The sequence below is a fragment of the Orycteropus afer genome, unplaced genomic scaffold (assembly GCF_000298275.1).
Source record: "Orycteropus afer afer isolate SDZICR_OR568_19922 unplaced genomic scaffold, OryAfe1.0 scaffold00280, whole genome shotgun sequence".
NCBI classification, from domain to species: domain Eukaryota; kingdom Metazoa; phylum Chordata; class Mammalia; order Tubulidentata; family Orycteropodidae; genus Orycteropus; species Orycteropus afer.
This window is the reverse complement of record NW_006921867.1, coordinates 1,193,854-1,216,483: the sequence shown is the minus strand read 5'-3', so window position 1 is coordinate 1,216,483 and position 22,630 is coordinate 1,193,854. Positions and strand designations below refer to the sequence as shown.

Here is a 22,630-nt window from a genome sequence, read left to right as displayed (position 1 = left end):
ACTTCTTTATAGATTCTCCATGTGCCATTAGGTAGTAAGTTAAAAGCTAAATGGACTAGTAGCCAGGTATACACAGTAATACTGGATATTTATAATAGGATATTTAGCATATCGCTATACTTTCCTAAAATGAGACATGTCGACATATTCTAAAAATTATTTAAGACATAATTCCAGTTTTAGAGAATGGTACATCCCATCAGAATTTGTCAAGAAATTCTGTTAGAATTTATCATCTAATTCCTATGTTAATAAATCCTAACTGCAAAGACAAACTTACACAACAATTAAAATGACTAAGTTATTTCATTTTAAAGATAGAAAAGGAGCCATGGTAAATCCACAAGCCAAGAAAGGAACTAGAGAATAGTGAGGAACTTTCAGGGGGACTTCTGTGCTATTTTCTTACACATGAAATCAACAAAATAATGACACTGCCTAGGACTTAAAAATATTTTTGTAATAGCGTTTTCTGCTCTATTAGAAAGTAACGGTGGTAAAACTATGGTCAGATTTACAATGCTTGGTCCATAGTAAGTATCCAATAGGTAGTTGAACAAATTGGGGGGGGCGACTTTATGCCCCATATAGAGGGAATTAGTAATAACTGAGCTAGCATTTACTATGGAGCATATAAACTACTCAGTAGCCTCCCAGGCCCAGGAATGCCAATAGCTGCTATGTACTCTTGATCAAGGAGTCCCTGGGTGGCACAAACAGTAAAGCACCTGGTTAGTGGTTCAAATGCACCCAGAGGCACCTTGGAAGAAAGGCTTGGTGACCTACTTCTGAAAGATCACAGCCATGAAAAGTCTATGGAGCACAGTTCTACTCTCATCACATGGACCCACCCTGAGTCAGAATCAACTGGCTGGCCACTGGCAATCTTGAGTGTGTTGCTTAAGGGATTTGAATTAGAGGTACTTTTGGATCCTTCAGCCCTTTGGACCATCATTTTCATGGCACCTACATACTGCAGAGATTGCATGGGTATAAGAAGATAGACAAAAACAGTGTGGGGCACCACAACACTTCTGATTTTGTATTTTCAGTTCAAACTACCCTTCAAATCCAGAGAAATTTCATCTGTTCTCATCTTTAAACAGCTTTAAAAAAAATTCATCTAACAGCCTAGATAGTTCTGTCAGTGTCTTCATGCTGACAGTCACAGGGACTTATTTTGCAAGCTTTAAATCAGATATGACTGCCAGAGTAAAGTGAAGGCACCACAAGAATATTTCAGTTTAAGTCAAAACAACTATATGGTCAAGAATATTCTTTTAAATGAGAATTAAAACTCACATCAAATAATGTGCTGGGACTCTAGTGTATAAGCCTCTTTCTGAGTAGCTCCCTGACTTTTAGTAAAACTGCCATTTTAGTGTGCTTGATATTTTAATCCAAACTGTGCTTCATAGAACGATGGCTATCAACCTAATGAATATGCATTAACCTCATACAATTAAGTTGTCTGGTGGTTCTAGTTGTATGTCGAGAGTTTTCAATATGATCATGTTTATTTTCAAACAGCTTTATACCTTTAAGGGTGCACAGATTGAAATTTTTTTTCTTTCAGTTTCATGTCAGAAAAAATAACACTGACTTAAGGTAACCAGGGGGTTAGTAAAAGGGGGTTAAATTGGATAAGAAAGACTGGGTAAATACATCTGCTGCAATTCCTAAGGCAACAACCCTGTCAGGAAGTATTACATATTCATATTTTTTTTAGAAGTTTAGATGTTGCCACTGCACTCTACAAAATGTTTAACAGACTAAAAACTGATAATATGATAAAACCTTAACCAATTTACCTTAAAATATAAGAAATGTCCCTCAATTTGTAAGTAACAAAGCAACATTGCTTCTGCATGAGAAGGAAGTAGAAAGGTTCATGAAACTCACACCAGTTTGAAAGTAATGAGTATATTTACCTGCTGCAAAAAGCATGACAGCAACAGGTCTGTAGAAGCGCCTCCGAGAACCCACGCAGATAGAAATCAAGCCCACCAGGAATGCAATAAGAATGATGGCGGCACCGCCCAAGAGCAAAGCCAGAGTAGCAATCTGCCAATCTGGAAAGAAAAAGAAAGTCATTGTTTTTAAGCAGTTAAGTCGTCCAAGAACCAATAGAACTTGATTGTACTGCATGCTAAGCATCCTTTGGGATTTAAAATGTTTTGTAAAAGAAATTAATATAAGTGCTCTTATTCAGAAAAGGCTCCTGTGCTAAGATCAGCATAGTTCTTAGCATGCTTTTTTCCCCTAAGACTCTATTAAGCATTCATGTTAAATCCGGTGCCCCCTCCGTGACCTATTTTCATTACTATTTAATTTTTTATTGGGCTATAGCATATATAAGGAGCTCTGGTAGCATAGTGCCTAAGGCACTTGACTGCTAACCAGAAGGCTGGTGGTTCAAACCTACCAGCCACTCCTCGGAAGGAAGGTTGAGCAATCTACTTCCGTAGTGATACTGCCTTGGAAACCCAAGGAGGGGTCACTGTGAGTCAGGTCCGACTCGACGGCATACAACAACAACAACATAGCATATATAGGAGCTCTGGTGGCACAGTGCTAAAGCATTTGACTGCTAACCAGAAGGCTGTTGGTTCAAACCCACCAGCCACTCCTGGAAAGGAAGATGGGACAATCTACTTCTGTAGTGATACTGCCTCGAAAACCCAAGGAGGGGTCACTATGAGTCGGAGTCCACTTGACGGAGTGAGTTTGGTTTTTTGGTATAGCATATATAATGTTCACAAATCTTAAGTATAAAAAAGTAGAGAAGTTGATGAGTTTTTATATAAAACTATACATCCATGTAACCATCACCCAGATTAAGATATAGAATATTTCTAGCACCCACAAGTTTCCCTTGTGTCCTTTCCCAGTCAGTCACCACCCTTCCATCCAAGCTACTGTCTGACCTCTATCACCACAAATTAGTTTTACCTCTTCCTGAACTTCGTATATAAATGGAGTCATCCAGTATGTACTCTTTCATATCTGGCTTTTAAGTCAGTGGTATTTATTTTGTCTGGCTTTTATGTCTGTCATATTGATGTATGTTGTTGCATGAAGCAGTAGTCAAACCAAACCAAACCCACTGCCATCGAGTTGATTCTGACTCATGGCAACCCCCAGTGGGTTTCCAAGGCTGTAAATCTTTGAGGAAGTAGACTGCCCCGGTCTTCCTCCTGCAGAGCAGCTGGTGGGTTTAAACCACCAACCTTTTGGTTAGCAGTCAAATGCCTTAGGCACTGTGCCTTCCTTAAAAATCCCGTTTTTGCCTTTTTATTTTCCCCCTCTACTAAAAGCAGGTCTGCCAGCAAATTAACACCAGGTTTGCTGTCCTTTAGTTTTTCCCTCTTTTTTGGTTTCATTCCAGTCTTAATGTGTCTGTACCACCCTGGGGGTGTACCCAAGTGGCAAAATGGTTAAGCACTGGACTACTAACAAAAAGAAGCTGCCAGTCAGAATCTACCAGAGATACCCCAGAAGGACCGACTTGAGGGTACAGCCTTGAAAACCCTATAGAGTACACTTCTATTCTGTAATAAATGTGTTGCCATGAGTTGGAACTGACTCGACAGCCACTGTTTTTTTTTTTTTTTTTTTTTAACCACCTTGGGGACAGTGTTTGAGATTAAGTATTGCCAGGGAGCAAGTGTGAACTCTAAATGGCTGCTCAGTCCCCTTCTTCATTTACTCAGTAAGCATGTATTAAGGAGCTCTGGTGGTGCAGTGCCTATGGCATCTGACTGCTAACCAGAGGCTGGCAGTTCAAACTCACCAGCCTCTCTGTGGAAGGAAGATGAGGCAATCTACTTCTATAAAGATATACCGCCTTGAAAACCCAATGGGGTTTCTGTGAGTTGCAATCAACTGGATGGCAGTGGGTTTTGTTTTGTTTTGAAGCATATATTGACCACATACTACTGTATTTTTATGCAAAGAGAGCATATTATGCCAGAACTGTTCTACTTAATTTCATCATTTCTATGTGTAATATGGTGTGGGTGTGTTATTGGCAAAAAATACCATAGAGGTAGGCTAACATAGACATACTTCTAAAGAGCCTCTTACATACTTAGTAAATCATAAACCTCATCCAAATGTACTTGTCATTTCTCACAAAATAAAGTCCTAGAAATAGTATGGCAGAAAACTGGCCAATTTTTCATTGCATAAGGAGTATAGATGTTTTCTTAGACAAAACACGTCCGGAAGCACCACATACTGGGGAAAGCAGCAGTCTTCAGTGGTGGTTGTTTACAGTCCCAGGCTCCCTCTCTGGCCCTCAGTTCAATGAACATTCAAGAAATGAAAACAGATTTTAATCTGTGGTTACATTGTAATGTATCCTATCTAAAGTCAAGATCTCATGATATTGAGATGCTGCACTCTGAAATTATCCCTGTGGTAAATTCTCAACACACAGTTAGCCACCGTAGGATAAGGGATGAGTCAAGGAACTTATAATCCCCTATGATTTCTTTTATGTATTGTTGCATATTCCTGTTTCAACCACCCCCTTCCACATCCTCTCCCCATGAGAAATTCTGGGTGTAAAAGTGGCACTGAACTAGACCTAGCACTGTGCACAGGAAACAAACAAACAAGGGTAACAGAACAAATTCATGCTTCTTAAAATACAAAATGAATCTCAACAAAATAAGGCCTATTTTTATGCCATTTATTTGTAACAAAGCCATATAACTTCAAACAAAAGCGTATCTGACTTTCAACTAGAAGTTAAAAGGACAGCCATACTATGGCTTTTCTATACCATAACAGCATGTAACTTTGAACTAGAAAGCCAAGAGAATGATCCTTACATTTGGAAGTCTCTAAATTTCTTTGAAAAACCTTATATATAGGACCATTATGTTGCACTTTTACATAGTAGAAACTCTTCCGAAAACTTGTGGGTAAATTGAACTTTTTGAAGAACAAATCAAATTTTTATTACATCAAAGTGGGGAACAAAGTGAGGAATAAAATCAATCGATGCATCTATCAATCACATTTCTAGAGAGTTTAAGAGAGCCTGTATTGAATACTTTCTAGTTGGTCTATGATTTTTAGAAAATGATTATTATACTTAGCAATCTTCCCAGAATTATTTTATACAAAAAAGAATTTGTAAAGTATTGGCTTTGTTTCAATCAAGATGCTCACTCATTTATATGTTCATTTATCTAAAAAATATCTTAAAACAGAAGTTTCTTATTCTTGGTAAGCTTTTTCACTCACACAGTTCTATATGAACAGAATACCACACATTTGACTAATTTCATTTTCAATCTAAAATAAATAGCAATTAATTTTGATCACTCATTTCTATCTTAAACATCCCCCCCCCCAAAAAAAAAAGCCAGAACATATGCGGCTTAATTGTATTTTGTAAAAATGACCAAGATACAAAAAACAAGTGAACTTTTCCTGTAAAAAGCCAGATAGTAAATATTTTCAGCTTTGCAGGCCATGGCTCCTGCTGCAATTACTAAACTCTACCACCCTACCATAAAAACAGCCATAGACGATATGTAAATGATTTAGTGCAGTTGTGTTCCCAGAAGACTTTATTTATAAAAACACTTGGTGGCCTGATTTTCAACCACTGACCGCAGTATGTAGACCCCGGGCCTATAATCCATCCAGTCTGGCCCTCCCTATGGGCGAGGTGTGCATCTGCGGATGGAAAATATTGGGGAGGGGCAATTAAGTTGTCAAAGCAATCCCTCAGAGGCTAAGAGGAAGCATAATGTGCTATTTACATAGCACTTACATTCTGGAGGCACAGTGGTTAAAGCTTTGGCTGCTAAACAAAAGGTCCATGGTTGGAGCCCACCAGCCGCTGCATGGGAGAAATATGAGGCAGTCTGCTTCTATAATGATTTACACCCTTGGAAACCCTAGAGGGCAATTCTACTCTGTCCTTAAGGGTCAGTATGAGTCGGAATCAATATGGCAGTGGGTTTGACATATTGTATCAGGTACTATATTTATAGATGATTTAAATAAATAGGAGGATGTGTGTAGGTTATATGTAAATACCACACCCACCTTTTTATGTAGAGGGTAAGTGCAAAAGGGGAAGACATTAAACGAGATACACTGCCACAGTAGCTGCAACAATGACCTCAAGCATAGCAACAATCATAAGGATGGCGCAGGAATGGGCAGTGTTTCTTTCTTTTGTACATGGGGTCACTATGAATCGGAGCCAACTGGACGGCACCTAACACCACAACCACTATTTTATATAAGGGCTTTAGAATCAGCAGATTTTGGTATGCTTGGGGGTCTTGGAACCAATACCCCACCCCACAGCATGGGACGACTATATACCATTTCCAAATGTTGAATGTTTTTCTAGGTAAAGACCTTTGAAACAATGATAAATGCACAATGAACTCAATTTGATAAATGAGTAGTAAGAGTACAAAGTGAGGCTGATCCAACATAGCAACAGAAAACTGCAAAAAATCCTAACCTCACATGATGCTGAATTTCCTTAAAATAGCAATATTGTACTTCATATGGAAAACCAAGAAACCCAATAATAGAAGCCACCAGGAGAATAAAAGTAATTAAAAGAGATTAAAATTTAATTAGGAAGGAAACCTTTACAGCCTAGGAAATAATTCTTAAAAGTAAATGTGCACAGCTTGTTCTGGATTTTCTTCTAAATGTCCCATATTTATTTTTAGTACTGAATTGGTGGCCAGTGAGAAAGTCACTCTAGACATAAAGTCAAAAAGACAGGTCAGCACTGCCACCACTGTTGTGCTATTGCTACCCTTCCCTTTGGTCCATAACCATTAGTATGCCTGCTCAATCAAAAAGACTACCTTTTCCCCAAGAGAGAACAGAAAGGGACCATGTTGGCCATTGCCCTGGTGAGAAGCTGAGGCTGAAACACTGAGGCTATATCCCTGGACAGTGCCAAGTTTGGAATTGTTGGCATCATATCCATTTTTAATGATTCACACACGCAGGTTGGCCAGGACCAAAGTTTGAAATTGCTGACCAGCCAAACGTCAAGCATTAATCTGAAAATATGGTTAGATGTGGCAGGGAGGCCCAGAGCACTTCTCAAGGTTCAGACATGGGTATTCTGGAGCTGAGAACAGTGCTTGTGGTATCACGTCTCTTTCAGTAAAGAACTAGGATCCTTTGTCCAAACATTCCAAACCAAAATCAAAACCAAAACTAAACCCACTGCCATCGAGTTGATTGCAACTCACAGTGACCACCATTGGGTCTGCAAGGTGGTATATCTTTACGGAAGTAGATTGCCCCATCTTCCTTCCGCGGAGTGGCTGGTGGGTGTGAACCACCATCCTTCTGGTTAGCAGTCAGATGCCTTAGGCACTGTGCTACCAGAGCTCCTTGTCCAAACATTAGGGTCTGCTTTAGAGCTGAGTTAAAGTCAGGGACCTTGTAAGATTTACTGCTGTTGTTGTTGTTATTTGCCATCGAGTCGGCCCCCACTCATAGCGACCCCTCCTTGGGTTTTCAAGGCAGTATCACTACGGAAGTAGGATTGCCCAACCTAAGATTTACTGTTGTTGTTGTTGTTGTTGTTTGCCGTCGAGTCAGCACCGACTCATAGCGACCCCTCCTTGGGTTTCCGAGGCAGTATCACTACGGAAGTAGGAATGCCCAACCTTCCTTCCGAGGAGTGGCTGGCTAAGGCAAATGGCAGGGCCGACTTGACGGCATATAACAACAACAAGGCAAATGGCCAATTACTATTCTCATCTCATGCTAAATAAAACTAGGACATGGGGAATTAAAGAAAACTGAAAAATACTATTATAGATGCCTGCTCATAGCCATGGGGTCCCTGGGTGTCACAAGTGGTTAATACATTCAGCTTCTAGCTGAAAGTTTGGTGGTCTGAGTCCACTTAGAGGCACCTCAAAAGAAAGTCCTGATGATCTACTTCCAAAACTTCAGCCATAGAGAACCTTACAGAGCACAGTTCTGCTCTAACACACATGGAGTCATCATGAGGTGGAAGTGACTTCCAGGCAACTGGTACTCATGTTGTTGTTGTTGTTGTTGTTATGTGCCGTCGAGTCGACCCCCGACTCATAGCGACCCCTCCTTGGGTTTCCGAGGCAGTATCACTACGGAAGTAGGATTGCCCAACCTTCCTTCCGAGGAGTGGCTGGTGGGTTTGAACCGCCAGCCTTCTGGTTAGCAGTCAAGTGCTTTAGCCACTATGCTACCAGAGCTCCTACTGGTACTCATAGACATTAACATAAAACATTGGGCTTCACGTTTACACAGATAAAGATAGATATTTATTTACTAACAAAAGCCCAATACTAAATTTAACAAGGAGATACACACACACACACACATACACACACACACGAGCTCTGGTGGCACAGTGCCTAAGGCATTTGACTGCTAACCTGAAGACTGGCCATTCAAATCCACCAGCCTCTCTGCAGAAGGCAGATGGAGCGATCTACTTTCTTAAATATTTAATGCCTTGGAAACCCAATGGGGATTGCTATGAGTTGGAATCAACTAAATGGCAGTGAGTTTGGTTTGATACATCCACACACACACATACATACACAATGTTTTGCTATATATTATTGGGAGCTCTGGTGGCATAATGCCTAAGGCATCTGACTGCTAAACCAGATGACTGGCGGTTCAAACCCACCAGCCACTCCTTGGAAGGAAGATTGGGCAATCTACTTCTATAGAGCTACTGCCTCAGAAACCCAAGGAGGGGTTGCTGTGAGCTGGAAACGACTTGACAGCACATAACAACAACATATATTATCAGACTGATTCTGACTCATAGCAACCCTTATGTACAACAGAATGAAACACTGCCTGGTCCTGTGCCATACTCAAAATTGTTGCTAACGTCTGAGCCCACTGTTGTAGCCACTGTGTCAATCCATCTTGTGGAAAGTCTTCCTCTTTTCCACTGACACTTTCCCAAGCATGATGTCCTATTTCAGGAACTGGTCCCTGTTCATAAAATGTTCAAAGTACGTGAGATGAAGTCTCGCCATCCTTGCTTCTAAGGAGCATTCTCACTGTACTTCTCCCAAGACAGATGTGTTCATTTTTCTGGCAGTTTATGATATATTCAGTATTCCTCACTAACACCGAAACTCAAAGGCATCCAATTTTCTTTGGTCTTCCTTATTCATTGTCCAGATTCCACATGTATATGAGGAGACTGAAAATATCATGGCTTGGGTCAGGTACACCTTAGTCCTCAAAGTGACATCTTTGCTTTTTGGCACTTTAAAGAGGTATTTTGGAGCAGATTTGCCCAATGCAATGTGTTGTTTAATTTCTTGACTGTTGCTTTCATAAGTGTTGACTGTAGATCCAAGTAAAATGAAACCCTTGACAATTTCAATCTTTTCTCCATGTTTCAAGATGCTGCTTACTGATCCAGTTATGAGAATTTTTGTTTTCTTTATGGTCAGTGTAATCCATACTAATGGCTGTATAAAGCGTTTGATCTTCATCAGTAAGTGCTTCAAGTCCTCTTTACTTTCAGCAAGCAAGGTTGTGCCATCTTTGATAATTGTATAATAATATTATAATAAATAACCAGAAGACTTGTTCCTACAACTAATGGGTTTTGCATTAAAAGGTCTGAATGCCATGAGTTTTGCTATCCCATATTCGGTGCTTGCACAACTAATTAATATATCATAAATTCTCAATTTTCAGCCCCATTTCTTAAAAAAAGTCATGAATTTTATGGTCTCATAGTTGGTCAATTTCTCTATCAATCTTAGTTCCCTACTTAGAAGCCCCACAGTATTTAGTCAGATGAAATATTAAGAGTCCTTAGAGATTTACTGCTCTGCATTACTTTCATACATTCCTATAAATGATGTACTGATACTATAGTGGCGCAGTGAAGACAAACCAGCTCTGCAGATCATCAATGACGGTGGTGCTGTTTTACATTGCAGTGCTCTGCACAATTAAAACTGGCCATTATTAAATGTTAGGCCAGCTAATTTGGAATCTGAGTTTGGTTTCTTAAACCTGAGAGAACAGATGACAATCAGTTCCGAGGAAAAAATGTACATCCCTGGGCCACAAACTGGGGAGAGCTTGAATGGGCTGGGAGGAATGTGTTGGCTCTGGAAAGCAAACCTGAAATGATGCTGCTGGATTATGCGTCAGGCTCTATTTAGGAGTATTTTGGAAAAACTGACACAATTACACACTGGGGGTATTAGAACTAAACCTATGGAAGCTAAAGAAAAATACATGCTCCTCTATTAATGCTTCTCTAACGGTTAAAAAAAATGTAAAAAGAAATAACAGGAAATAAAAATATATTCTTCCCCATGCACCTACAGAATGAAAAATTGGACAATTCTTTTGCAACATCAAGTCCAACATTAATATGCAACTCAGGAATTAAACTCAAGTCCTCTTTCGAGGTATTTTTTATTAGCTGGCACCACAGTTTCCAATATCTATAAATGCTTTAATATTCTGCAGAATTGTGCTGACTTACTTTAACAGTTAGAACACAGGAGGCTGGTCTAAAATCATCACTGAATTATGAAAATTCGATGGGCTCCATTATAACTGCCCAATTGGAGAATTCACATTCCCTTAAGGAATCCATGGTTAAAATTTACTTTCAATTTTCAGGAAAGGCGAACTCTCACTGAAGATACATTCTTCACACCAGTAGGCCAAGGTCAATGCACATACCAGTGCCCAAATCTTTCCTCCTCCCATCTCATTTCAAAACCTTTGTCAAACATGTGCTAATGCATTTACCTCTGGAGATATTGTTTACACACTGAGATTAATTCAACTGTATGGAAATCCCTGAGCACACAATTGCCACTTCTTTTAAGAAATTAGATATAATTAAAAAGCAATAAAGAAACAGGTATTTAACCTTATAAATTTAGTTCCCTTTGCTTGGCTGGGTAACCAAAAACCAAACCCTTGTCACTCATGGTGACTTCATGTGTTACAGAGTAGAACTGCTCCACAAGGTTGTCTTGGCTGTGAATGTTTTATAGATGCAGGCTGCCAGGCCTCGTTTCTGCGAGACCATCAACCATTAGGTTTGTAATGGAGCACACACTGACTGTGCCAACCAAGGATTTGTATTACTAAGTAATATATCCTTAAATGTATTCTAATGTTTTAGTGGATGATTCTCACTTTTCTGTATTTCTCATCACAAATTAAGATTTTTTTTAATAACTTTTATAATTATTTTCAAAATTGTCAGATATGCACTTGTATTTCAATCCATGAATGTGCCCCACCCCCAAGAAAAGGGGAACAAGGGAAACAATATTAACCAAAATGATGTCCACAACTGCAATTGAAATCATTCCCTAGATTAAATTACCTAGAATTGTGGTTTTGCCTACATCTTGGCATCACTCCTCCTAAGTTATCTACAAATGCTCCTTAATTCATCCAGACTAGACCATTTTCACTCAACTGAAACAAATGCTCAGGTCTTCCAAATACCTTTATTCACTTGCAGGACACACAACAAAGCATTTTAAATTCTTTTAGTTACTTTGGTGAGAATTCAAGCAGTTAACTCCATGTTGTCAATTTCATCCTATCATCAGGAATTTAAAACACTGGAATGGCTTGTATATGTTTAAAAGGCGCTCAGGTGGCATAGTGGGTAAGGAAGGCATTTGAATGCTAACCAGAAGGTCGGTGGTTCAAACCCACCAGCTGCTCCTCGGGAGGAAGACGAGGCAGTTTACTTCTGTAAAGATTTACAACCTTGCAAACCCAACAGGGTCACTATGAGTCGGAATTCACTCTATGGCAATGAGGGGGGGTATTTGCTTAAAGGAATTGGGGGCAAGCTCAGTTACAGAGTAAAATTTCAAACCCACATTCCTAAAGCTATCCGTCTTTTACAAAAAAACCACATCTTTTTCCCAACTAGCTAACTTTGTCAGAAATTATGGCATTTAATCATTTTTATCAAATAGAACTTAAGATTTTATTTTAAGAAGAGTAACGCTGCATACTTTGGTTTGGATAGAAAGGCCACATCCTCACAGATGAAGAATGAATCAAAATTATGCTATTATTTTATGTAAAAGGGAGGTAACTGTAGACTTAACAGCCTAAACACTTCTGGAAGTATCAAATAATACACTTTGTAAAGTTAGTCTGCATGTGGCAAATGAAGTGGAAAACGAAAACCATTATTGAGGCAGTTTAAACTTTGTTTTCTTGGCTAACTTGCATTCTGACCTAAATCCATTAGTGGTGCATTAATTTTCCACTACACCAAGGCAGAGACATAAACAAAGGAAGCCAAAAAGAACAATCCAGATTCTAACTTCAATAATTAAAATCACCATTTCTTTTTTGAAACAACAGGTAAATCTAAATCCAATAGGTACTGGTATTTCTCAATAGTAATTTTGAATCATGGTGATCTCCATAAAGTTGTGATGAGTCTGTTGCACTGAGCACACTGTTCCACTTCCACTCTTGGAAAAATATCTAGGAAGGTTACAATTTGGAAAACGTTGCTGTTTAGAAAAACAGGAAGGAGAAAACCCACAGCCAGGATTAAGAGTGGGTGACCTTCTTCTAAGCAACTGAGTAGCTTTTGTGATGGCTTTGGGGCAGCTAATAATTACCAGAAACACAGAAGGAAGACAGCTATCCACAATCAATATTAAGACACCCCCTTAGTAAATACACAAGGAGCTCTGGTTATAAAGTGGTTAAGGCATTTGCCTGCTAATCATAAGGTGGGTGGTTTGAACTCACCAGCTGCTCTGCAAAAGAAAAACGAGAGAGTCTATTTCCCTAAAGATTTACCACCTTGAAAACCCAATGGGAGTGGCTATGAGTTGTAATTGACTTGATGGCAGTGAGTTTGGTTTGATTTTCTTCAATACCTAGGGAAGAAATTGTCAACCTTGTTCTTCTACTAGTTCCCTGTTAGCAAGCTTCCTCATGATGTTTATCCCTTCTCATACCTACTACACAAGCAGAACTTATATTTCCTCCTTTATGTGCTTTATAATTTTATAAGCATAACTGCTTTATGCACTTTACACTTTGTATTACTTCATTTTTGTTGTATTTGTGTGCCGTCAAGTTGATTCAGCTCATGGCCACCCCACGTAATGGAGTAAAATTGTTCCACAGGGTTTTTAAGGCTGTGATCTTCATGGATGCAGATCACCAGGTCTTTCTTCTCATTCCTGTGGAGCTACTGGGTAGTTTTGAACCACTAACCCTTCCAGTTAAAGGAGCACTGGTGGCACTGTGGTTAAAACACTGGGCTGCTAACCAAAAGGTAAGCTGTTGGAACCCACCCTCCCTCCACCGGAGGAAGATTTACACCCTTGGAAACCCAATGGGGAGGGGGTTACTGAGCAGAAATTGACTAGATGGCAGTGGGTTGGTTAGTTTCAACCCTTCAGTTAGTAGCCTAAAGCTTAATCACTGCACCATCAGGGCTCCATATTATTTCTTTACTTTGTTTCAAATATTTTGCTTCATGAGGGCAAGATATCAGTTGCTTCATCCATTACCACACTCTCACCACCTAGCACAGTGCCTGGCACACAGACTGACCGGCTGTCTTTGTGCCAGGATAATGCCTACTCTGGTAGGAAATCCATGAGTATTTTTCAATGACTTAACTCATTGGGTACACGTGAGAGGACAGGGAAATGGAGGGAAAAACTCATTTCTATCTTCTGTTAGGTCACCTGATGGCTAAAAACTGACTTCAGGTTTCATTCACAAAGCCCTACAGTAATGCTTTGGTGAAGATTTGGTTTAAGAAACCTTAAACATGTCAACAATAAAATTCTGTTAAAAGAGAATTCAAGTTGCTTTGTGGCTGGAACTTTTCAGACATTTTCTTTTGTGGATGAGACTTTTTATACACAGAGAATAAGTGATTCAGGGGTACCAACTCCTGTTTTGTTTTTTTTTCCTTTTAAAACATCTTTTTATCTTATAAACATTCGTGTCGAACATATATTATCAGTATTTGTGATATCCTCTTCAAACGTGGCTCATTACATTAAACTAACATTTAAACTCTCAGGACAGTTTATAAACCAGTAGATAAAAAAGTAATCTTCTAGATACTTTTTCCTGCTTCTTTGGGAGACTATGGATGGCTCATTGTTGTAGTTTTTTGTTGTTGTTGTTGCTGTTTGTTTTGTTTTGAATGCGAGTCCTTGGTGCCAAAAGCAGGACTAGAATAGAATAAATGACCTATTCCTGTCTCAAAATCCCACATAATTCTAGAACTAAAAAGCTTAAGTGTCCTCGTCTAATTTTCATGGGAGTTGGTCTAATATTTTGAAAGATTGGTAAGATTTCACTACCAATGTCTTTGACATTTAAGTGAAGTTGAAATTCTGATTAAAGACAAACTTCTCTTGATAAATACCTTTTTCTAAAAAAAAAAAAATGTACTAATAAGTTGATCTAATGGAATTTTATACTCATCTCTGGTAGCATAGTACCTAAGGCACTTGACTGCTAACCAGAAGGCTGATGGTTCAAACCCACCAACCACTCCTCGGAAGGAAGATGGGGCAATCTACTTCCGTCGTGATACTGCCTCAGAAACCCAACGAGGGGTCGCTATGAGTCGGTCTGACTCGATGGCACATAACAACAATAATCAATTCAAGAAGCTCATAGGGTGGCCTTCTCCATACTTTTCGAATTGTTTTCAACTTAAAATCAAGTAAATTGTTTTAAAAGTATCCCATATCATGGAGAAACTTAAGAAAAAAATTGTTTATTAATTTTTAAGGACTAGTTATGGTAACTGTAAATTTGGTGGTTATACATAACTAAAACCTGACTTATCAACATATATGGATCTATGTATTATCATTTTGAAGACTTTAAACTATGTGAAATCAAATCACAAATGATGAATAGTCTTATAAAAAGTGGACATCTATTTCATACATAATTTTCAACCTCTTCATCCAAAATCCCATACAATACTATTCAACAATCCTACAATCACTGACAAAATAGTTATCATGCAGTATATTACAGGAAATTCTGAAAATCAATCTTGTGAAAATACTATGGCTCAATGGAACTTCTCTACTAAATTTACATTTTTAACATTGTCTATTGCCTCATTTTCCTTATCCTTGCAATAAATGAGACTGGACTGGATTATTTTAAAAAGCGTTTTCTACTCTGAATATGCTTTGCTTCTGTGATTCAATATATGGGGAGTTTTAAAAGGAGAATTATGTTATTAAAATGAACAAAGCAAAAAGAAAGGAAACAAAAAACCAACTCTATAACTCCAATACCTCTGCAGCACTACAAAACCTGGCTCCTATCTGGAATTTTAATGTGTTTATATACAAAGCATATCTCATCAGATGCATTCAAAGCTTTCTTAAAAAATAAAATAAAATTGTATCATGCTACGTGATATAACAGGTTACAGTTCAGATTCTCAATGAATTTCTGCCTTTGTCATTTAAGTCTGTGAACCAAAAATGACCTAAGATATACACACACATACTATATATATTTCTGGAAAGGTTAGGTTCTTGAGTTCATTTGACCTCAAATTCCAAATGACCCCATACAAGGAACTGCCATGTGTTGTTTAAGGGCAGTTTTTGCCCTAGCTTGACATTATTTATATACCCAATTCAAAGTTCTTAAGTAAAAAAGCTTATGTGTTTGTCTTTTTTTCTTTTTCTTTTTTTTTTTTTTTTTTGAGGCAGTAATGTCAGAATGTAGATTTGTAGCTAGACTGAGTGTCAGGCTTTATGGCTGGGCTGGTTGGCCATATGGCTTTTTTGTAAACAATAGAATGTGGTGGCCGAGACACTGTGTAATTTCCCAAGCTAGTTCAGAGAAAGTCTGGTTAAGACCCTTGTTCTGAGGGAAACCAGCCATCCTGTAGGAAGTCCAACCATCCTGAGACCATCAAGCTTGGAAAAGCCACGAGTAAGCCCTCCAGTGAAAGCCCAAGGTGAACCTAACCTCCCAGTCATTCCTACCAATGTAGCAAACCATGAGTAGAAACCATTTGGAAGAAGACCCTGTAGCTCCAGATGTCCCAGTGCCTAGCCATTCAACACGGCTAAGGCCCAGACGTCCTAGAGAAGACATGCCATCTTTGTTATGCCCTACATTGATTCCAGGGCAAGATCATCCATGAGCACAATAAAATGGCTATTTCACACTACTGTTTATTTATTTATTTATGTTGTGATTTGGGTGAAAGTTCACAGAGCAAATTCATTTTCCATACAGCAGTTCATACACATTTTGTTTTACGACATTGACTGCAATCCTCAAAACATTACACCTTTCTTCCCACTTCCTCCCTATAGTCACCTCTTTCCTGTGTCCTTCTTTCCTATGCATTCCTCCCCTCTGAGCCATCTCCCTGTGCAAATACTGCCCTTCTGTTCTCCCATGACTGATCATTCTAGGAATGTATCTACCTGGTGTAAATGTTCACTTTATATGCCTGTCTACTGTTTGGCTGGAAGCCACCGGAGTGAGTTCAGTTCCAGGCCTGAAGGGTAACTAGGGGCCATAGTCTCTGGGGTTTCACCAGGCTCTTTTAGATGAGTAAGCTTGGCCTTTTTTTTATGATTTTGAGTTTTGTTCCACATTGTTCTCTCACTCTATCCAGGATCTCCTGCACTGATCCCTTTCTGAATGATTGACAGTCGTGGCTGGGTACCATCTAGTTCTCCTGGTCTCAAGGTCATAGATAGGCTGAGGTTCACATGGCCTACTAGTACCGTGGACTAATTGTTTCCATGTGACTCTGGTTTTCTTCATTCTTCTTTGTTCTGGACGAGGAGAGACCCATGGTTGTATCGAGATGGCTGCTTGTTAGCTTTTAAGACTCCAGTTGCTACTCACCAAAGTAGGATACAGAACAATGTCTTTGTGTAGTATGTTATGCCAAGTGAGCTTGATGTCCCCTGTGACCATGGTCCCGAGCCCACAGGTCCAACAACTTGCTCCATCAGGGTCACACCATTAACTTTTGGGGTGGTTTTCCAGTATTAGTAATTGGCACACTCTTGGTAAAAACAAAACAACTCTACACTTATTAAATGTGACCCTGTCAAACTTACATAAAATCCACAGTCTCCTTAACAATGTATAGGGATAACAGTAGTTACCTTGAAAGTTTACCACAATACTGGGGATAACTGATTTTTCCAGCCTGTAGTAGTGCCCAATGAAAAGTAGCTGTTGGGCCATAGTTTTGTGATCACAATCTACCAAGAGCAGTGTAAAATGCTAGGCAATGACCATCAAATTTTAATTTTGCTTTTAACAAAGTACTTCATTACTCAATGCAAAGAATATTTACTACTCTGGGAGAAAAAAGTCCTCAATTATTGACACAAAAAAAGTTACTTTATATTTGTTTTTGTGATTATATAATAAGAAACACAATCCTAATGAGCAGGTACATTCATATATTTAATGTTCACAACAAACCATTTGAAGAGGTTAAACTGTATGAGGTCACATGGTTGATAGGTAAGTGGCCAAGTTCAGATGTTAGAACACACAGCTCACGCATTACTCACAGCACTATTCTGTCCCACTTAGAATTACATTATAATTCAACACAGGTCATGTAGCAGATTCATTGTTGTTGTTGTTGATATGTGCCATCGAGTCAGCCCTGACTCATAGCGACCCCTCCTTGGGTTTCCGAGGCAGTATCACTACGGAATTAGGATTGCCCAACCTTCCTTCCGAGGAGTGGCTAGTGGGTTTGAACCACCAGCCTTCTGGTTAGCAGATTCATAGATGAAAAAAATCATAAAATATAGATTATGTCCATATCTACAACACTATTCACAAATAAACCTAGTAGCACTGGATGCATCCTTCTATGGTCTCTCTAAGTAGAATTACCATTAGACAGAAACTTGAAATGTTTTCCTGACAGTAGGTAAAACTGACTGAGATATGCTTTTGTTTGTTTGCTTTTCTCTGAAATGTTTTATTACAGGTTAGATTTTTCACACACCCATTAAATCCCTTAGCTACCAAAGACTGATGTAAATGGCTCCCTGGAGATTACAATTTTTCTATAAATGTGAGCAAAAGAAGAATTATATATGCCCACAAATTATGATATCACTTGTAAAAGAAAATCTGGAGAATTTGAAAATCTGGGAGATTTTAAAAGGAAATCACCATGAAAATTGTGACATAAATTATACTTGGTTTTCTTTGGTTTATTAATTGAGAAAGTTTGGGTGTTAACTGGTACTCTTTGTTAATGTTCCACCCATTTGTCTAGGCTGCGTAGGTTAAACAAAACTGCATTTGTTCTACTTATGTTGTTTTCAAGGGAGCCAGAGGAGAGTACAACTACAGTGATTTCCAGGCTTGCTGTGAGATTTGTAAACATGTGTCAATATTAACCCATTTCAAGCAACAAACAGACTGTTCCCTGGGAGGCATTACATTGTGAGGTTTCCCAAAGAAACTCTGTTTCTCAGTTAAGATATGGATGAAAAATATGCACCAATGATACATATCTAAACTAAGAATCACTATATCTCAGATTTTCTAAGATGTGTCAGTGTTTATCTTAAACTGCCACAGAAAATAGGTCTTCTTATAATGTCTTCTAAACTGGACTTTTTACACTAGAGTTTTGTTTTTCCCCCCAAGAGCAGCTAAATATAAAGCACCCTTAAAAAAAAATCTTTTGTTAACTCAAAATAACAACATTCACCTGTTATTAGCATAGGGTGCACTGCCATTTCATAAGTGCCAGTGACTCATGTTACAAATGCAGCTATTTTTAGGACAGTAGGTGATTGATGTTAACAATATTCCTTCAAAAAGGCATTAACTATCGTTTCAAGTATTTGGGGGATGGAACAATAGTTAAATGCACTTGATACATCCCAAAATTTCATCTGACCAGCTACACGTTCTTGCTTTTTGCTTACTTGATAAATCGTACAGCTATCAAATTTCACTCTGCTTTATACATCCATATAATTATAAAATTTAAACAAATAATGTGAAATTGCCTTAGGGGTTACACAGTAAAGCCCGTTTTGATGTAGCATTTAGGGCCTCAGCATTCTGCATACACTTGGGCCACATCCGATTTGTACTAAGAATTCTCTTGTGATTGTTCAGGCTGTGAAACCCTAACCACTACTTTCTAGAAAAAAGTTACCAAAACTAACTGTGACTAAGCAGGAATCTAAAACCATTACCATCATTATTAAATATATATACATATACATATATATGTAAATATATGTAAATATATTTAAGATTTATTAAGACCCTGCCAAAAACCAGGAGTGGGGGAAAGCATCCTAAGAAAGAAATTTTGTGGCCGGCCAGTGGCAGCATGTGAGTACTACCTATTTTAAACTTCCTAACAAGCCTGTTTCCACCATGAATTTGAGAACCGTTTTCTCATTTGTCTTTTTTGGAAAATTTACCACTTAATCAGTGCCTGGACTGTCCCCAATACAATGAATTGCGACACCACAGAAAAGCATTACGGCTGACTGACACCCGGATTACTGGTTCATACTAGAAGTGCTGACGCAACCTTGAATACACCAGGACACACACAGAAGCATGGCTCTGCTTTCACTTAAAACCAGAAAACGGGACACAAACAGCAAGCGGTGCATATTTGGCATCAAAATTACAGCACAGCTTTAAAAATAATGGGTGAGGGGAAAGTTTCAGCAGAAACTGGGCCTAAGTAGGGCATACTGTCTTCAGTAGAAAGATTCCCGAAATTTTCCTTCTGTAAACACAAGCTTGCCTCTTCACAGCAGTTTTAATTCTAATTAAGACAAAGGTTCTTAATTAAGCCCTGAAGATCCTGGTTGAAGAGCCTTCAGTAAAACTGTCCTTGGTGGTGCCTCTGGAGGTAATTCATTTGAAGACAATGAAGTGGATCTCTTAAAATCATCAGAAAAGACATTTTCCTGCCTGCTTTCTGCAGCTCCACACAGCAAACAGACTGAAAAGAGCTCCCTACACTTCGGAACAAGCAAGAAAGGCACTGCTGGTTTCGATTCAGGCTCTCCCCCTTCGTTTTCCTCACCGTTGGTGGACAGAAACTTCATAAGCACGTAACATTTTAAGAAAGCACATTTTGTAAGGAAGGGTCGCAGCAATTCTCCACATTGTTTCCTTTCCACCCCCCCACCTCCCACCCCCCAGCCCCTTGGAAAATAGAGCAAAAACCGTTCCAGACTACCAGACAAGTCAAGACCTGGATTTCTTTCATATTCACTTACGAACTATACTTTTTCTGGGATGAAAAGTAAATTTTCAGCAAAATAAAACTGAAGTTGATTTTCAGAACCCAAATAGAAATGTTAGGGTATGAGTTTCAGCAAGGGGTTAGAAAGACAGGGTTGGGGGGGTGAAACTGTACCTGCCTTGGATTTTTACCCTGTCGAATCCAGAATCCAATTACCACTATATCTGCATTAAATATGTGTCTCCTTAGTTCCTTGCCTAGACGGGGGAGGGGGAAAGCAGAGATAAATGGCTAAGAAGGCAATTAAGGAAAGATTAGCAAACATTGCACAGAGCTCATCAAACTCTAGCTGGCTTCTCCCCATTCCCCACATTCCTCACCAAGAGAAAAGGATAAGGGCCTGAAAAGAAAGTGGGAGTCAAAGCTGGCTTCTTTAACCTATCTCAAAAGTCTTTATGCAATCAGGGGGCTATTATTTCAGGAGACAGTAAGAAAGGGGCCAGATTCACGTTGCTAAGGAGACCCGCTGAAGCTGGCATTCCTACATAAATTTCCATTTCTATTGGAGAGGAGGAAGAAAAGATATTTTCTCCAAAGTTTATCTGGATCCCCTGGTTACTGAAGAAAGGCATTTTACAGATTTATTTTATCCTGAGTTGTAAACAACCAACTCTGAAAGAATTGAAAGACCTAAATGTTGACCTCCTGCTGCCAACCAGTCCCCTCCACAGTGAATTAAAGCAACAAAGACAAAACCCTTCAATGGGAATTTTGATGTGCGTGTGAAAAAGCCTTTTGTACACAGAAAATTAAATTTAAGGAAGAAACTTAACCAAGTGAACTAATCTCTCTTAAAACAAGAAACCAAAGGCAAAAGCACATCAGATTTTTGTGGCTTTTTGTGCTATTTCAACTTTGTTGGAACTTGAAACATTTCCAGTAAAGCTTTATAAATAGTCCTAGAAAAGACACGAAACTGTCAAGAAGGAATTTAATGAGTTTCTCTGGGTGTGTGTGTGCGCGTGTGTGCATGTGTGTACCATGGGGTAGCTTCTCTCCCTTTACTCTCCCTTTTCGGCGCTGACATCAGCAGCTTAAGAATCAAGACTAGAGAGCAAAGGGTTTGCAGCAAGAAGTAAGTTCGCAGATTTCTTCTAAAGGCGTAACTGGGGCGCTGGGGAAGGCAACTGCGAGTGTAAAAGAGGGAAGAAAACAGTAAATCTCCCCTCCCCCTGGGGCTGGTTCTTCTCCAACTCTCCCCCATCTCACCTCATAGCCCAGAGGGCTCTATTTGCAACTTACAGTGTTGGCTGAATTAGCCACAACTTTCCAGGCATCTGTAACTCTAGGATAAGAGAAAGAAAGGTCTGGCAGGAGAGGGGACGTACGGAGGGTGGGGAGAAGGAAGGGCAACTCACAACCAACTACCATGTCACCAAAAAAGGAAATTACGCCTGGTCCTCTCCCACCTCTCTATATCCCTCAAAAACGTAAGGAAATAAAACCCAAACCAAAACTCACTGAAGAAAACCCAGATAAGGTGGAGCAAACCAGGCAAAAACGTGGACACGGAGAGGTAAACTCTGAGAGGAAAGAGAAGAGTGGGGGAGCCTAAACTGAGAACCCACAGCATCTTGGCAGAGTTGGGGCGTTTTACCTCATTGCTCTTTTTTTTTTTTAAGAGGGCGCGGAAGACCTTACATTTTTAACGTAGCCACACGGTTCTCGCCCTAAATGATAACAATTACCCAGAAAGGCATACGTGTTACTCTAGAGACAGAGGAATGGCCAGGGATTGAGGGAGAGGGCGTGGGACGTCGCTTTAGGTTTGGCGACCGGGCTTGGGGAGAGGAGAGGGGTGGATGTCAGTGAGGCTGCTGGAGCCCTAGGCTCCGGGAAGGGCCGGAACAGGGTGGGAAGGACACAGGTGGGGGGCACTGAAGCGGCAGGGAGTGGGGTGGCGGCAGTCCTGGGCTGTGGGCAAGGGGCGAGCGAGGCGGAGACAGGGGTCGCGGCGCCGGGCCCTCACCGCTGCTGAGCGTGGACTCGCAGTGCCAGATGTCCAGGCTGGCGGGTTTCCGGCAGGACTCCCACAGGGACAGGTAGTACTGGTGGTCGGCCGTGACCCAGGCTGGGCTCAGCACCGCGCCCAGGTCCAGACACAGCGCCAGGAATATACACACCAGCCCAACCAGCTTCAGCGGGGTCAGCACCGACACGCGCACCTCCTCCATGCCGCTGCCCGCCGAAGCCATGCCCGTCGCCGCGGCCGCCCGGCCCCGCGGACCGAGGACGCAGGCGGGACGAAGAGCGAGAGCTCCGCCGCCGAAGAGGAAAGCC

General features: G+C 40.0%; 1 protein-coding gene across 1 annotated transcript in view; it reads right to left on the bottom strand.

The window, feature by feature from the left end:
• The window catches only part of TMEM47 (transmembrane protein 47), a 48,229-nt gene extending 25,684 nt beyond the window's left edge, over positions 1-22,545 (bottom strand). The window contains exons 1-2 of the mRNA XM_007950578.2: positions 22,320-22,545; positions 1,932-2,072 (exon numbers count right to left, since the gene is read on the bottom strand). Of these exons, the coding sequence (XP_007948769.1) occupies positions 1,932-2,072; positions 22,320-22,545 (367 nt within the window). The remainder of the gene's footprint in view (positions 1-1,931; positions 2,073-22,319) is intronic.
• Positions 22,546-22,630: the final 85 nt, after the last annotated feature.